The sequence below is a fragment of the Psammomys obesus genome, unplaced genomic scaffold (assembly GCF_907164565.1).
Source record: "Psammomys obesus unplaced genomic scaffold, mPsaObe1.curated_primary_1811, whole genome shotgun sequence".
Taxonomy (NCBI): domain Eukaryota; kingdom Metazoa; phylum Chordata; class Mammalia; order Rodentia; family Muridae; genus Psammomys; species Psammomys obesus.
This window is the reverse complement of record NW_026596152.1, coordinates 1,351,907-1,368,024: the sequence shown is the minus strand read 5'-3', so window position 1 is coordinate 1,368,024 and position 16,118 is coordinate 1,351,907. Positions and strand designations below refer to the sequence as shown.

At 57.8% G+C, this 16,118-nt stretch overlaps 1 protein-coding gene across 1 annotated transcript in view; it reads right to left on the bottom strand.

Moving 5' to 3' along the window:
• Nucleotides 1-342: 342 nt before the first annotated feature.
• The window catches only part of Dnah2 (dynein axonemal heavy chain 2), a gene marked incomplete in the record, with an annotated part of 99,039 nt that continues 83,263 nt past the window's right edge, over nucleotides 343-16,118 (bottom strand). Inside the window, 23 exon segments of the mRNA XM_055593991.1 lie at nucleotides 343-686; nucleotides 778-928; nucleotides 1,084-1,158; nucleotides 1,251-1,427; nucleotides 1,908-2,022; nucleotides 2,128-2,279; nucleotides 2,351-2,579; nucleotides 2,803-2,987; nucleotides 3,117-3,308; nucleotides 5,023-5,213; nucleotides 5,806-5,989; nucleotides 6,079-6,227; nucleotides 6,321-6,507; nucleotides 9,421-9,547; nucleotides 11,300-11,499; nucleotides 11,913-12,057; nucleotides 12,212-12,345; nucleotides 12,495-12,643; nucleotides 12,810-12,960; nucleotides 13,088-13,154; nucleotides 13,223-13,371; nucleotides 13,474-13,599; nucleotides 13,887-14,051. Coding sequence (XP_055449966.1) covers nucleotides 532-686; nucleotides 778-928; nucleotides 1,084-1,158; nucleotides 1,251-1,427; nucleotides 1,908-2,022; nucleotides 2,128-2,279; nucleotides 2,351-2,579; nucleotides 2,803-2,987; nucleotides 3,117-3,308; nucleotides 5,023-5,213; nucleotides 5,806-5,989; nucleotides 6,079-6,227; nucleotides 6,321-6,507; nucleotides 9,421-9,547; nucleotides 11,300-11,499; nucleotides 11,913-12,057; nucleotides 12,212-12,345; nucleotides 12,495-12,643; nucleotides 12,810-12,960; nucleotides 13,088-13,154; nucleotides 13,223-13,371; nucleotides 13,474-13,599; nucleotides 13,887-14,051 — 3,555 coding nt within the window.

Sequence of the window (16,118 nt, the reverse complement as noted above, 5' to 3'; positions counted from 1 at the left end):
CACAAACACCCGCTCCCGCCCCCGGGGCCCCGCCCCTCCGGGCCCCGCCCCCGGGCCGTGGCCCCGCCCCTCTCCGGCCCCGCCCTGCCCTCGCTCCGGCTCGCCGCAGCGCGCGCGCCAGGTCGGAATTCCGAGGGAGGCCTGCGGGGCTTAGGCCGCGGCGTGCAGCGCCCACCCCGGACCCTCACCTGACAGGTCTCTGCTGCGTTTGGATCCCGCGCCCTTCCGAAGCAAGCCCCGCCCCGCCCGTCCCGGGAGGCCTGGCCACGCCTCCCCCCTCCCCGCTGCCGGTGCCTCCGCCGCCCCAACACGCACTGAAACACCACCATTCCACCGAGAGGCTTGGGTTTGCACGTGTTTTACTGCGCTGAGCTCCACACAAGTCTTCCACCCTGACGGCTGGCGCCACGGGGTACCTTCAGGCGCCATTATAGGCTGGATTCTTCCGAGAGCCAAGCCTGAGCTCCAGCTGTCAGTTCAAGGGCCTCCGAGCCCCTCAAGCGGGAGGGAGGGGTGTGGGTGGGGGCCTCATCAGCTGTCCAGGCTCATCAGCAGCGCGGTGCCTCTCTTTATCCAGTGATCGGGCGTCATGGCTCCCGAGCGGAGATCGATGCCTATGACGAAGGAGGCTCGGTCCGTGCTGCCTGCCCGGTTGGGGTAGTAATAGCAGGGGCAGGAGTACATGCCTAGGGGCGAGGAAAGGAAGTCAGACTCGGAAGATCAGGACCGCTGGGTCCGAGGGCTGGAGCGGGGGCGGGGGGAGGAGCCAGATCCCACCCTTGGCGCTTTTCTTGCGGCTCTCCGTTGGACGGAAGTGAATGGTGGGCATCAGGCACACCAGCTGCATGGGCTCTGCCTCCACCAAAGACGAGTTCTTCCGGTCCCAGCCAGCACCCTCCAGGTACAGGCCCCGAACCCAGACCCCGTCCTGGAGAGAGACACATTCGGGGTGAAGCTCAGACCCTAAGCTGACACTGCTTTTGACCTGACTCCTCTGCCCACCCGGTCCATTTGTCTTCTCGCTCTTTGGCCCGGGGTCCTCCCCCACCCTTTGCTTAGCGGCCCACCTGCTCTGCCTCTCACCTTGGGGGGGTACACGAGGTTGCTGTCGTCGACGGTGGAGACTATGAACTCCCAAGAGAGGCTGTCCACTGAGATCTGCGGGTGGAAGCGATGGCGGGAGAGGCCTCCAGGGAGGAGGACAAACACACCTTCCCACCCTGCCCGGCTGGGCCATCCTGGGTGCTCACGTTGTTCTGGCGCGCCGAGGCCTGCAGCACGGCGGTGAGGAAGCCCGTGGGGAAAGTGAAGCCAGACAGCCAGAAGATCACAGGAGGGTGGGCTCGGCTGGCCCACAGCTCAAACTGTTCCACGCGCACAGCCAGGTCCCGCGTCCAGGACGCCAGAGGCTTTTGTGAGGGATATGCCTGCAAAGGAGGTGGGGTTGGCGTGCTCCATGGCTTTCACACCCTGGGCAGCACCGGCTCCTGCTCTGCAACTCCAGGTGGTCCGAGCTCTCCAAGACTAACGGGGGGGGGGGGGGGGGCACATGAGATCACTACAAGAGTGCCTCTAGCCAAAGTGCACGGGGCCACAAGAGTTTCAGATTCCTCAGGGGGTTTTTGTGGTGTGTGCAGAATGTTTGCATAGACTATTAGTTGAGGGTCCCGAACTCAAAAGGACCATGTATAGTGCTTGGGGGAGGGAGGTCTTTGAAATATCCTTACAGACGTTAAATGAATACGCCTGTGAGTTAAATTCTGCAGTCCCCAGATGGCAGAGCCAGATTTCAACACCTTGAACCTGTCTGGAGCTTGGAACCCCACACTCTCTGAAGTCTGCCCTTTGCCCCCTGAGAATGAAGTGAGGGGGGTTCAGGGTTAGAGCAGGCAGTGATGGGATCTTGCCTTTCCCCAGAGCGGAGGCACATGAGCGTCAAAGATGCAATTGAAGATCTCCTCCAGGCTTGTTGACATGACAATGAGGCCCTGGATGCCCTTCTCCAGGTCTGTCAGGGAGAACCTGGGCAGAAAGAGCACTAAAGGAGGTGCGGGCCTACGAGAGCCACCCCAGGCGTGAGCTGGGGCCATTCTCCCCCCCATGACCTGCATGTCCCTTCCGCCTTACAGGATGGTCTTCATCAGCTTGTTGTATCTCTGGATCTCCTGCAGGAGGACCACATTGAGCGGGGACGGGTCGAGAGCCAGCAGCTTCCGGGTGCCCTCGTAATCAATCATCTCAGGGATCTTCTGCTTCACATCAGCAGCCAGCTCGAGGACCTAGGAAGGCAGAGGCTGGGGCTGGCCTGCCCTTCAGCCTTCCCTCGCCCCGGGACACCCTCTGTCCCTACCTTCTCTTCTCGGCTCTGGCCCCCAATCCTGGTGGGTGTGATTTGGGGTTGCAGGGAAAGCAGAGTCTCAAAGAGGGTCCGGGCCTCAGTGATCTGCGAGGCCACATCGGCATTGGGGTGTTGGCCAAAGGCCTCAGGGGGGTCCATGCTGGGCAGCATGCTGATGTATTCTTTGTAAGAGGCCAAGGCCCCGTCCTTCGGGATGAAGTAAGTCTCCAGTACAGACAACCTGGGCAGCCACGGTGGAGAATCACCACGTGGCAGGACCTGAGCTTCCACGCCAAACCAAGACCTCAGGCTCCGCGCGTTCCCACTTGTGTGACTGGCAGCGCCAGCTCGTGCTGCACCTCCCAACTCCACAAACTCTGTCTCCTCCCAACCTCCCGGTCTCCACACACCCACACACAACTCAACCCTGGCTCCAGGTCTGTGCATCTCCTTTCAGCCCTCACCGGTAGTTGGGGGTTGAGAGACTCAGGTCACAGAAGTAATCGTTGATGTAGGTGGTGAGCAGGCGCCGGTCCCAGTCATCTGTGACGTGTCCGCCGTAGTTGACGCCGGCAATGAGGTATTTGAGGGCGTCCCAGGGTGTCTCCTCATACTCGTCCAGGTAGAGGCTCAGCAGGTTCTCAGACACCTGTGTGTGACCCAGGGTGATGGCGAGGCCTCTCCCCGCGTCCTGGCATCCAGTACCCCACAAAGGAGCCTCGGGGCAAGAAGGACGAGGAGAGAGGGCTGACGAGGGAAACCCCCGGCCAGCGCGAACCTCAAAGTCGGAGTCGTTGAAGCCGTAGACAATATTCCAGCCGAGCTGCAGGAACTTCTTGCGCTCCAGCAATATGGAGTGGAAGAAGCAGAGCGCGAACAGCAGCTTCTTGTACTTGGCGGGCTTGGAGCAGTGAGTGAACTGGGCCTCCGTCACCAGCTGGTACAGGCGAGTCATGTTGGCCTTTAGACCCTGAGGGCGGGGAAGCACAGGGTCTCTTGTGGCGGTGGGCGACGTGGAGGACGCTCACACGAGGGGCGGGGCTGCCCCACTGTGCACCCTGCTGGGAGCCCTCCCTCCCCCACCTGTTACTAATGGGCCAGTGCTGGACACTGAGGCACAGTCACTCCGCCCCTGCAGCTCTGGCTGGCCTGGGATGGCCAGGTGGAGCAGGTGGGCCTGGAGCTCGGATATCTCCCTGCCTTCCTGATAGTGCTAGGGCTACAGGTGTGTGCCACAGCAGCCGGCCCTGCCTCTGCGCTTGATTCTCTCAGTCATGATGCCCCGGATGAAGGAACCAGTTCAGTTTGCAAGTGCCAGAGCATGTGGATAAAGACAGAAGTTTACACCTGCAATTAGCTTTTCACTGGTACTTGTTGTGTTTTATTTCAATGCTGGGGGTTGAGGCTCAAAGCCTTGTTCATTCCAGGAAAATATTCTACTGCTGAGCTATACTGCCAGTCCACTGCAACTGAGATTTCTTTTTTTTAAATATATGGAATTGCAAGTATGGGCATACACTTGGAAGACCAAAGCAGGAGGATCACAAGATCAAAGCCAGACTGGGCTACATAGCAAAAGGAGAAAAGAAGAAAAGGACAAAGGACAAACAAAAAGGAGGAGGAAGAGAAAAGCTGAGACGTGGTGGCATACTCCTTTAATTCTACAATCCGAGGCCTGGGGAGGCAGACAGATCTCAGGGAGTTCAAAGCCAACCTTGTCTACAGAGGTGGTTCCAGGACAGCCAGGGCTACCCTGTCTCCAAAAAAAAAAAAAAGATGGAAAGATTATGATCTGTATGAATGTATGAAGTATGGAATGACTGTCAAGTACACGCATTAAGTAGGAAAATAAATCATGATATGGTTGTACTTGTGACACAGAATTTTGTGTTAAAATTATAAGAAAATTACAAACTATTCAAATAATGGCTTCTGGGCCTGGAGAGAGGGTCGCAAGCCTGAGAAAAGGCACTTAAAAAAATGCTTATTCTGCCCTCCATTTTTTTCAAAGCAAGTCATTTTGAAAGATCTGATCATTTTATTCTACACGTGAGTGTTTGGCCTGCGTGTAAACTGTGCATGTTTGGTGCCTGTGGGAGTCAGAAGCCAGACGCTTTGGCTCTCCTGGGGCTGGACTTAGGGTGCCTGTGAGCCGCCATCTAGGCTAGCCTCACTCTCAAGGATCCGACTGCCTCGGCCTCCAGGACGTGCCCCCGCCTCCCAGATTTTACAGGGTCAGTATTGTTGTATTTGACATCATTGTTTTCAGCAGTGAACTTGTGAAATCAGAGATAAAGCTCTCGAGAGCGAAGGAAGGAGAGAAAGTCTGGGCGTCCAGACTTGAACTTGAAAAGGGAAAGCAACAGGAGGGCGCAGGCAGCAGTGCCCTGGTGAAAAGGGCACACCCCCAGAGTGGCTGCTCGCGGCCTGCTGTGCTGCTGAGTGTGAAACAGCCAAGGAGTGTAAAGGCGGTACAGAGTGGAGCTTGGCTCGGAGCAACCACTCAGGAAAGGCTGCCGTTGCTAAGTGCCAGGAGCTGGGCTCGCAAAAGAAAGGAGGGGGAGTTTAGAAAACAACAGAGTCAAAGAAAGCTGTGCGGTCTTTAAGGCGGGAACCCCTCTCCGGTGCCACTGAGCAGAAAGGCGGCGGGCAGCGAGGCGATGCTGGCTCTGTGGCCACTCTACCTTCGGTGGCTCTGTGGTCATCTTGATGCTGGCCTGCAGGATGGAGATGGGGAAGTCGGGGTGAGGACTGGAGCTGAGCCAGAGGCGGAAGGAAGGGTGAGGGTCCTCCACCTGCAGCTGTTCTACCAGCTTGTCCAGATGGGGCATCCAAGACAGCGACAGGTGGCAGTTGGCCAGGAACACCCAGTGGCCTGCAAGGAGGCGCCAGGTCAGCAGGAGTCGGTCCGCAAGCTCCCTGACCCACACGCTTTGCACGGGGGGGGGGGGGGGGGGGGTGAAGGGCTGGTGTCACATGCCCAGTATTACTTCTTCGGCTTATGGAAAAGCGGGAGCTGCAATCATGGCAGGTGGGCTGAGGATGGGGGTTTCTTGGGAGGCGGACTGGGGCTGAGCAGTGGACAGGAAAGATGGCGCTGGTGCCAGAGTCAGAGAGGAGGAGCCTCAGTTCAGAGAAGTCCTCACAAGATCAGGCCAGAGGCAAGCCTTGGGGCATTTTCTTAACTAGTGATGGGTGGGAGAGGGCCCAGCCCATGGTGGGTGGGGCCACCCGGCAGGTGGTCCTTGGTGCTGGGCAGTGAGCAGCCCCCTCCATGGCCTCTGCATCAGCTCCTGCCTCCAGGTTCCTGCCCGGCCTGAGTTCCCGCCCTCACTGCTTTGGACGGTGGTGACCGGTTCTAAGGAAGTGTGAGGGCAATAACCCCTTTTCTCCCGGAGCGGCTTCTGGCCGTGGTGTCTAAAGGACGGTAATTAGCAGTAGCAGCCCCGGCTGAGACGGACACTGACCCTGTAGCACACCCTCTCGGAGGAGCCGGGCAGCAATGGGGGCCTGGCCCTGGCCCAGGGACAGGGCGTGGAAGCGGTGGGCCATGCCTGTGTGCTCCGCCAGCTGGAGCAGAGCGCTGGTGGGGTCCACGCCGGGGGACAGGATGAACACTAGTGGGGATCGGGGGGTAGAGTCCTCCATCACCTGGAAGAACCGGGAGGAGGACGTGAGGAAGCCGTGGCGGGGCGCCGGCAGGGGCTGTGGGCTGTGGGGGCGAGCAGGGCAGGGCTGACCAGTTTCATGTTTAGCACGGGTGGCTCGATGAAGCGGGAGCCGAGGTTGGAGATGATGAAGGAGGTGACGCAGAAGGCCACGCGGTCCTGGCGCAGGGAGCGGACGATGAGCATCCTCTGCATCTCGTTGCACGCGTTTTCCCACTCTCCTGGAGGGGGGAGGGAAGCTCAACAGGGGCTCTTCAGGGGCTGCAGTTGTCAGGGGGTGCAGGGGGGGGGGGCAGAGGCTGGAGGCCAGGCACCTGGCAGCATGGCCTTCTCCGGTGAAGAGTTGGTATACCACAGGTGCCAGTCCCGAGGGTACTGCTCAAAGGAGTTCATGAGGCCGTGGAAGTTGGTCAGTTTGTCCAGCTCCGTGATGTTGTCCCAGTAGGCGTCTGCCAGCCAGCTGGTGCATGGGTTGTCCATTTGGCCCTCCCGGTCCAGAACCTGGGGGAGACAGAGGGGAGAAGGGTGCCTGGAGCCCTCGAAAGAAGAGTGACTAAGTCTAAACGCTCCAACACAAAGGGGAAATGTCTGCTGTAAGGGGTACGCCGCCTACCCAGATCTGCTCGTTGCACATATGCACAGGTATGCATGCGTGTACTGACATGCCTCACAGCAAGCCAGACATCGGGTCACACCTGTCACCACGGCACCCAGGCTAGGCAAGAAAACTCCCAGCAATTCCAGGCCTGCCTGGCCTATATAGTGAGTCTCAGGCTAGCCTGAGCTATAAAAAGAGTCTTTTCTTACACGTGGTGCTCAACATGGTTGCTAGGGAAATCCAACATGATTGACGAGAAGAGAGCAGAGGACTGAAATTCACAGAGGAGAAATGCGTCTGGGACCACCTCAGAGGAAGATTCAGTCCTTCAGGTTCAGCTGGACGCTCACAGAGACTCGGGAGGCTTCACAGCAGCGAGAGCTCGAGCCCAGAGCAAGGAGTGATGCAGGGCCTCTGAGACCATTAATCACAGTAGGTCACGTGTCCCCCAAAAACAATTTTAGTTATAAGGACAGACTTTTTTTTTTCTTTCTTTTTCTCTTTTTCTTCTTCTTCTTCTTCTTCTTTTTTTTTTTTTTTTTTTTTTTTTTTTTTTTTTTTTTTTTTTTTTTTGACACAGTGTTTCTCTGTATAACCTTGGCAGTCCTGGACTACCTTTGTAGACCAGGCTGGTTTAGAACTCACAGAAATCTGCCTGCCTCTGAGTGCTGGGATTATAGGTGTGTGCCACTGCCTTTAATCCCAGCACTCAGGGTCGCAGAGGCAGGTGAGTTGCAGTAAGACAGGACAGCCAAGGCTATAACCCAAAACACTGGATTATAGAAAAAAAGAAAAACAAACAAACAAACAAACAAACTACTGAATTAGATCAACCTGTATGCTTTCAGCATCAGAATTGATCCCAATTAGAGAAGCTTCCAAATGAAGGTCACAAGTCAAGGAAGAGACAAAGACAGCAGATCCCCCTGCACAGAGACAGCTTAACAAAGCAGGTGAAGAGGGACAGAGTTCATCGGACGGGCCGACTGAAATCCTGATGCTGAAATGGACGGTTGCTGAAGGACAGATGACCAGGACTGCAGTTACGGAGGCCCATGGAATCAGTAGCTGAGTGGAACTCCACAAGGACATTCAGACTGTTGAGTTTGTAGGATTGATAATTGTTTCTATTGAAAACGTTAAATTGCATACAACTTTTAGCTTAAATAGAAAGGGGGAAGTTGTAGAGGAATTTTAATTTAGAACATGGCTGTTCTGGCAAGCGATCACATCCAAAGACCTATGTCTGTGTGATCTGGCTGAAATATAGACATGCCTTTAATCCAGGAGACAGAGGCCACCAGATCCCAGTTCAAGGCCAGCTGGTATAGAGCAAGTTTCAGGATAAAAACAAAACAAAACAAAACAAAACAAACAAAAAAAGCTTAGGTCCAGACGTGGTGGTGTATGCCTTTAACCCCAAACAAGGCTGGTAAAGTTTGTTTGTAAAAGGAAGCACCTATAATTGAAAGTGATGCCTAACTGAGTGGCAGAAAAATAATGAATTAGGAATCAGAGAAAGATTGGACTGAATAGGATACGGCCTGATCTCTCAGGAGAACAGATAGGAAAGGGAAGTTATTTAAGGGAGCTACACAGAGAATGCGGGGGGGGGGGGGGGGGAAGGAAGCAGATTTAGCGCCAGTAGAATTTTACAGAGAGAGGTTGAGGAGAGAACAAATTAGACACAGGTGAAGACTGAATGAGCCAGAGTTTGAGAAGGAGCCAGGAGATCAGACCAGATTGCTAGGGTTAGTTTGAGACCAAGCAGAGCAACTCGGAGGCCGAGAGAAGAGCCAGATTGAGTAAGTCAGCTGGGAGAGGAGTTTGAACGAGAACAGCTGAGTTGAAGCAGCCAGCCCAGAGCTCAGAAAGAACAAGAACGGGTGAGCTTATTCAGCAGTGAGTCTCAGGGGCTGAAAATGTTCTAAGCCTGGGTTAGATTGTTCGGAGGCTAGTTCTCGGGACTAGGCCTAGGTCAGCAGATGAGGCAGGAAGCCGCCAAGACCACAACTGCTACAGGAGAATAAAAGTTCCTTTCCTCCCACTGCACGTGTGCTTGTGTCTCCAGTGTTGGTTTTCTAAGAAACAAAGTGAACGATGAACGCAGAGACGCTACAGGAATCCAAGATGGATTCGGTGCCACTTTTAGAGTCACAGGTGGGGTGGGGTGCCGTCACTGAGACCCCGAACAGCTCACGTTCAGGAAGCTGGTGCCCTCTGGTGGTCTAGTGGCAGAAACAGCTCCACCCCCACTGTTGGCAGACTTCCCACGGGAGAATCCCACACTGCTCCATTCGCACACACTCATTCTTTAAAACTGGAAATCTGGAGCTTTTCCCCCGGGGTGGGTGTAGTGTGTGGGGGGGATTATGAGTGTGCGGTGCCTGCCTATGACTGTGTAAGCCTGCGGAGGACAGCGAATGTTGCTGCGTGGCGTCCTCTATGGCTCTCTGCTTGTCCCCCTGAGGTAGGATTGCTCACGGAACTAGAAACTATGAGGCTAAGACAGCTGGACGCTCCAGGGATCCCGGACATCTGTCTCCACCTTTCACCCCCATGCTGGGCTTGTAGGTAGGTGTAACCTCGCCTCACTTTTTTACTTACTACAATTTTAAAGTTTTTTAAGGGCGAGAGCCAGGTACAGGTGGGTCTCAGATGAGAGGCGAGTACGAGGAAGCGCGTGTCGGCCTGCCCATGCCGCGCGTGTGCCTGTCTGGGCTGCACTTTCTCCTTAGGTCATTCCGGAAGCACTGCTGTGGAGCCCCAGCCTTGACTCCAACTCCCTCGTCACGCCCCCTCGCAGACTCACTCACCACGCCCCCACGCAGGAAGAAGTTGTACTCGTCCATGTTGAGTTTCCCAGAAGTCTCCAGGATTTTGGCACACATGTGAAAACTGAAGAGCAGCTTGTGGCGTTCAAAAAGGGTTCGGCAGGTGTACCTGGGGGAAAGGGACAGGAAAGGTGGAGGTGAGGGGACACGGAGAGAGTGGCTGACAGAAACGCTCAGTGCCACACACAGAAGGACAGTAGCAGGAGCCTGGCACAAGCCTCCTGGGAACAACCAAGGACTCCGGGCCTTGAGAGATGGACATAGTTTTCCCAGAGGTCAGCCTTAACCAGGCATCAGTTCCGTTTAGAAACAAAACAAAACAAAGCAGCAATTATTCCCTCACTATCTTGCTGTCCTTGAGGGACAGCCATGTGCTCTGACAGCAGGGGCGTAGAGGTGATCACAAGCCACGAGGAGGCCCACTCATGGGAGGGAGTGTTGTCAAGGGGACGTAAGACCTGGTGGCTGGCTGTGTCTGCTGTACTTAGAAAGCCCCTGGGAGCAGTGTCTTGAGGGGTCCAGGGACTACCCGGTGACCTGGGAGGGGGAGGACCAAGCGTTCCAGGAAGAACTCAGCATAAGGAGAGCCCAGGGGTACAGGGCAAGGGGTGAAGGTCAGCAGTGCTGCCCAGGCAGCTGGGGTGTGGCTGGGGGAGGTGGAGGCCTGGTCCCAGAGGCTTTGGGGATGCTCAGGATACGCCAACCACTGAAGAGTTCAAGCCCTGAGCCAGAGTGGAGTGTGACAGCCGGAGGACGGCCCACGAGGGACACACAGACAGGGTGGGGATGCTGTGCAGGGCGGGAATGCACACCGAGGCCCGGTCCTGGTGGTCAAGGGAGAGCCGGGAGGGAGACGTGGCCGGGAACGTGCATAAGCAGCACCTAGCAGCCGATTGGAGCCGGGAGAATAGAGTAACTCCATGTTACCTATGTGTGTGCCTGTGTAAGAGGTGCGGGGTTGGGGGGCTGGGGGGTGCCATCCAGGATTGAGGACCCTGGTAGAAGAAAGGAGCACAAGTTGGTCTGAACAGGCTGGCTGTGCGGGGTCTGGAGGTGAGTCCAGGGGAGAAGTTACGGACTCCGCCGTTCAGAATGTGATCCACAGGCTGGCATGATGGCTTGGGGGGGGGGGGGTAAGGGAGCTAGCCGCCAAGCCTGGGGGCCTGAGTTTGGTCCGCAGAGCCCACAAGCTGGGAAGAGAGGGTGGCCCACCGTAATCCGTCCTCTCATCTTCACAAGATGGCCCTGAGCGGCGCGTGCGTGCGTGCGTGCTGCCCGCCACAAAGGCTTCATAAGCGAGTGCAAGTTTAAAAAATAAAGAGTTAGACAGACCAGGGTCAGCAGCTCCCGGAGGCTTATTAGCGATGTAGAATGGAGGACCCTTCCGCAGAGCTGACTCCCAGCCTGGACGGCACCTGTCCACCTGTCTTTCCGTGTGTCCATGTGCGGAGTGGGCGGGTGCAAATGTATGCGCAGAACATGGAGGAAAAGGGTGAAGGGCCTTCCTTGGCTGCTCTCCACTTCGTTCTCTGAGACGGGATCTCCCACGGAACCCGGAGCCCGTCAGTTCAGCCAGACCGGCTGCCCACAAGGTTTCAGGGAATCTTCTACCTCCCCGGGGCTGGGATGCCGGGCACACTCCACGGTGCCCGGCTTTTCATTTGTTTTCTGATGGTTTGTTTGTTTGTTTTCTAGGGATTTGGGGGATAGGTTTTGAGACAGGGTTTCTCTGTGTAGCCCTGACTATTCTGGAATTTGCTCTGCAGACCAGGCTGGCCTTGAGCTTGTAGAAAAGCCCCTGCCCCTGTCCCCCAGTTCCTGGCCACGCTGGGTGGCTCCGCCCCTGCCTGCGCGCGCAGACCTGTAGACGGCATAGGTGTGGTAGTCGTTCAGGTACTCGATTCGGTCATCCAGCTTGTTGCTGCGGTGGCTCTTGTCGATGCTGAGGATGAAGAGGCTGATGTAGGCGTCCAGCGAGAACTGGTACATGGGGTCGATGCGGCCCATGTCGTTGAGCACGAAGAACAGCACGGAGGCCCGCTGGGCACACGGGCGGTAGGCCTGCGGGTGTGGGCGCCAGGTGTGAAGGCCTGCAGACAGCTAAGTGCCAGCCCGGCGTGGGTCTGTCAGCTCTTTGGCATTTGTAAACATTCATGCTTCCTCCCCCGGGTGGGAGTGGAGGGGGGACCTTCAGGGAGGTGTGTGTTGGGGGGTGCTCTGGGAGAAGAAAGCAAAGGCGGCAAGATTTGCCTCAGGACATGGAAATGAACAGGGCAGAGCGGCAGGGCTGGAGCGGGCAGGGCCAGCACAGGTTACACTGGGAATCCGCCCAGCTAAGAGGCCTGGGCGTTAAGTAGTAAAAGCCGCTGCTGGGTCTGAAAGGCCCCTGTATGCGGGCTCAGTTAGTGTCAGGGCCACAGGAAGGCAGGAGCCGCTGGGGAGGGCTCCAGCCCTCCAGGCTGAGCTGAGCTCACCTCGCGGGCCAGGTCAATGTTGATCTCCGTGGTCTCGCTGGTCTCCAGCTGCTCCGTCACCTCCGAGGCCGTGACCTTGGACGTCTGCAGCGTGTTCACCAGCTGCACGTCATCCAGCAGGGAGCCGGTGGCCTCGTTCAGCAGGCTGGGGGAGGCCAAGGGCGGGGTCAGGGCCGGGGGCACTCGGCAGGGGGCCCCAGGGTGCCGGCTGTGTCTGTGGGCACACTGTCAGCCCTCCCCGCCCCCGCAGGGTCTGGCCCCCACTCTGCAGGCCCAGTGGGTGGGCCCGGCGTCCTCACCGCAGAATCTCATCCTCCAGCTCTTTGAGCTTTCTCTTGCCCGCAGCAATGTTGATGACCAGCGAGTCCTTCTGCTCCTCTAGCTCCGGCCGCTCCTTCCGGACCACAATGCCCAGCAGCTGGGCTTCCAGACCCTGCGAAGGCCGAGACCCGGGTGAGGGTCCCACGACCGAGGCTTTCAGACCTCCCGAGACCTCGTCCTCCATCGCCTCGCCCAAGCTTGGCCTTTCCCTCGTGCTCCCTGCAGACGCCCCACCCTTCCTGCCCCCAGCGCCTTGCCGACCTGTTCCTTGACAGCGAAGTTGACGATGGTGGTCTTGGCGGAGGTCTCCGGGCTGTAGTGGGGGTTGGAGAGCTTGGTGGTGAGGTAGAAGCGGAAGCTGGGGTTGTACTCCACCTCCTTGTCCCCGATGCGCATCAGCATCCGGCCGCCTGCGGCCACGGCAGGGTCACCCGCGGGAGCCTTACACCTTACCGCCCCGCGCCCCCGGCACCCAGGCCGGTGACTCCACCTGCCCTAAGGGCTCCACCCAGCGCCCCCACTTTGCACCCCGGACTCCTGCTCGAGGACCAGCCCCCGCTAAGCCTAGGCTCTGACCGATCCGAGCCACAGATTTGTTGAGCACTGGGTTGAGTGTGGGGTCCAGGTACTCCTGCACGTTCTGGAGCAGCACCGGAAACCCGAACTGGATGGCCTTTTCCAGGACTCGGAGGTAGTTGTGCATCTGCAGGTCGATGATCTGCAGGCCCTGGAGAGCGAGGGGTGGACAGAAGCCGCGTGGAGGGGCACCGCAGCCAAGAGGGGGCCTTGAGAGAAGGCGCCGTCCTCGGGGCAACCTGACCCCCTCCGGCCCCCCAACCCCCCCCCCGAGATACCTGGTTCCCTTCCATGTTCTTAATCCACTTGAGGGCTTGGGCCTGAGGGTCGATCATGAGGGCCCACCTGTCAGAGGAGGCCCGGTCAGAGGCAGGCTCTGCCCTCCCCTGTCCCCCAGTCCTCGGGAGACTCACCTGTTGCCCCTGGTGACAATGATGCCGTTCTCAGTGGAGAAGGAGTCTGAGGGCAGGCCCTGGATGTTCCAGTCCCGGACTTTGGTAGGATTAGACAGGAAGCTGTCGATGGCAAAGCGAGGCGAGCAGGGGACCTGGAGCTCCCGGATCTGCGCAGAGAGGAACCCGGCACCCAGCCGTAGCCCGACAGCCTCTCGCTTGCACCTCCTCCGCAGCACAGCCCAAGTGCCCTACCATCCCAGGTCCCTCACCTTCCTGATCCAGATCTCGTTGATGATCTCGTCCCGGTAGTTGGTGAGGAAGGGCCCCATGTAGGACAGGAAGGCAGCAGCCAGCAGGCAGTCACCCACCAGGTAACCCAGGTCCTCCTCCAGGCCCTGGGGCACACAGGACGGCGTAAGAGCCCGGGGCCCCTGACCTCTGCAGATAGTGGCGATGCTTCGGAAGATACGCTGCTCAATTCTGGTCCAGATCAAAGCTGGCTTCCCTTCCCGAACCCCTGCGCTCTGACCTCTGAGATAAGCCTGACCTCTGACGGGGCCTGCCTGCTAATCATCCGCTGACAAGATCTAACCCCTCAGGGACTGAGAGACGTGGAGATAGAGGGCCCCTGTCTGCTCTCTCTCCGGGAGATAGGCGGCTCCCCGGTGGACCCTCCCCTCACCTGCACGGTCTCCTCCCACCGGGCCTTCTCGCCGGCCAGCCCTGACACCAGCATCCCGGCCCGCTCCAGCTTCAGCTCCATCTCCTCGGACTTCTTGCGCAGCTCCTCCTTCTGCGCCAGCTTCTCGTCGTACTGCTTCTTCAGCATCTCCAGCTTCTCCGCCACCTGCGAGGGACCGCACGCGTGGGCGCTGGAGCTCACGCGGCTCCAGGGCACGTGCCGCGTCCCATCCTGACTTTGCCCTTGGGTCAATTAATCTCTCTGAGGGTGCTAAATGGAGTTAATCCTCTGCACTGTAGTGCGCGCGCACACACACACACACATACACACTCACACGGGGGCGGGGGGGTGTTCATCCGGAACCCCAGCGATCTACTGGAAAGACGGGAGGCAGAAACAGAATCACCGGAAGCCCAAAGGCCAGCGTCAGTGCGGAAGAGGAGGCCTGAGCTCTAGAAGCCTCTCTCCTGGCCTCCGATAAGAGCTGCTGGCTCGCTCACACGGCTCGCACTCGCGTCACAGTCATGCTCTCAAGGCTCTGCTTCCCTCCTGTATGAAGAGAATCGTCGCAGAGGCGGAGGGGAGCAGAGGGCCCGGGGGTGCGCCTCACGTCAGGTGAGCTTTGTCTCGCCCCCTCCTCTTAGAACCGGGCCCACGCAGCCGGCGGAGAGCCTGGCAGCACGAGAAGCCACTCGAGAGGCGGGGGCTGCACCCCTCCGGCCACTCACAATAGTCTGTGAGCCGAGCTGCGGCCATCTGACGCCATCGTCCGGCCTCGGTGGGCACCACACCCGCTGGGGCGTGCGCACGGTGCGGCCAGAGCACCTTTACACAACACTGTGGAAGACGCATGGGCACAGCGTGTGGGGGCACCGGTACACGCCAGCTGCTTTTCCTCTTTCCTTGAGGAGGAGGTTGTAAGGGATGAGATGAGTAAGACCAGAGGGCAGGACGTGAAATTCACAAACAATAAAAAGTTAAATAAAAAGAGCAAACAAAACATTTGGCTCTTAAATTTCACAACCTTCATCAGCAACAAGGAAAAAAAAACGTTTCTCGCAGCTGTCGTCCGCTTCTGTCCTGAGACAGGGCTCAGCACGTCGCTCTGGTGTGGCGGGGACCAAAGGGCCCCTTCTCTCAGCTGCCGCTGCCCAGGGCCCTGCCCGCTTCCTCTTGCCAAGCTGTGTTCTCTGAGCACACGCGGCTCACCCACTGAGTCCTAACGTTGTGAGCTCCGTGTTTGTCCGAGGGATGAATCCCTGGCAGCGAACTCCGAGGTTCCATTGTTTAAACATAAAGGGGCGACTTACATGCTCGGCCCAGGGCGGGACTCACGGTGGGAAACCTTCCCAGGTGGGTTCCTCACCCGGGGCTCGGACCTCCCAGAAGACAGCCGGTGAGGGGGAGGTTTGGAGAGGTCCGGACAGGAGAGGAGTAGAGGATGACCTGTGTGCTCAGACGGAGGCCTCCGATGGGCTACGGGTAGGTCACTATGGAGTCACAAACACGGTCCCTCGCCTCGCTGTTGGTCACTAACCGCAGGTGAATGAAGACGGCAGCAAACAGCACGTAGCTGCACATAAAAGCTGAGAGCACTTCTGTGTTGTCTCAGGCTCTGCTCCTCTACGGCGAGGAGACATGGCCAAGGCCACTCAGAGAAGGAAGCATTCGACGGGGCTGGCCCACAGCTTCAGAGGCGAGTCCACAGCATCACGGCGGGAGGCGGGCGGGCGTGGCACTGGGGCAGTGGCCGCCCTTCACACCCTCGTCCACAGGCGGAGAGGGAGAGCAGCCTGGCACTGGCTTTGTTTGCTCTGATTTCAAGACAGGGTTTCTCTGTGTAGTCCTGACTGTCCTGGACTCACTCTGTAGACCTTGAACTCGGAGATCCTCCTGAGTGCTGGGATCAAAGGCGTGCGCCACCACTGTCCTGCTCTGGCATGGGCTTTTGAAACCTCAAAGGCCGCCCCCAGCGACACACCTCCTCCAGCAAGGCCGCACCTCCTAATCCTTCTAATCCTTTAAAGAGGTCCACTCCCTGGTGACTAAACCGTTCTCATTCACACCACCACAAGTATGTATGTATGTGTGTGTGTGTATGTATGTGTGTATGTGTGTATATGTGTGTTTGTGTATGTGTATGTATGTCTGTGTATGTATGCGTGTATGTGTGTGTATGTGTGTTTGTGTATGTGTATGTATGTCTGTGTATGTATGCGTGTATGTGTGTGT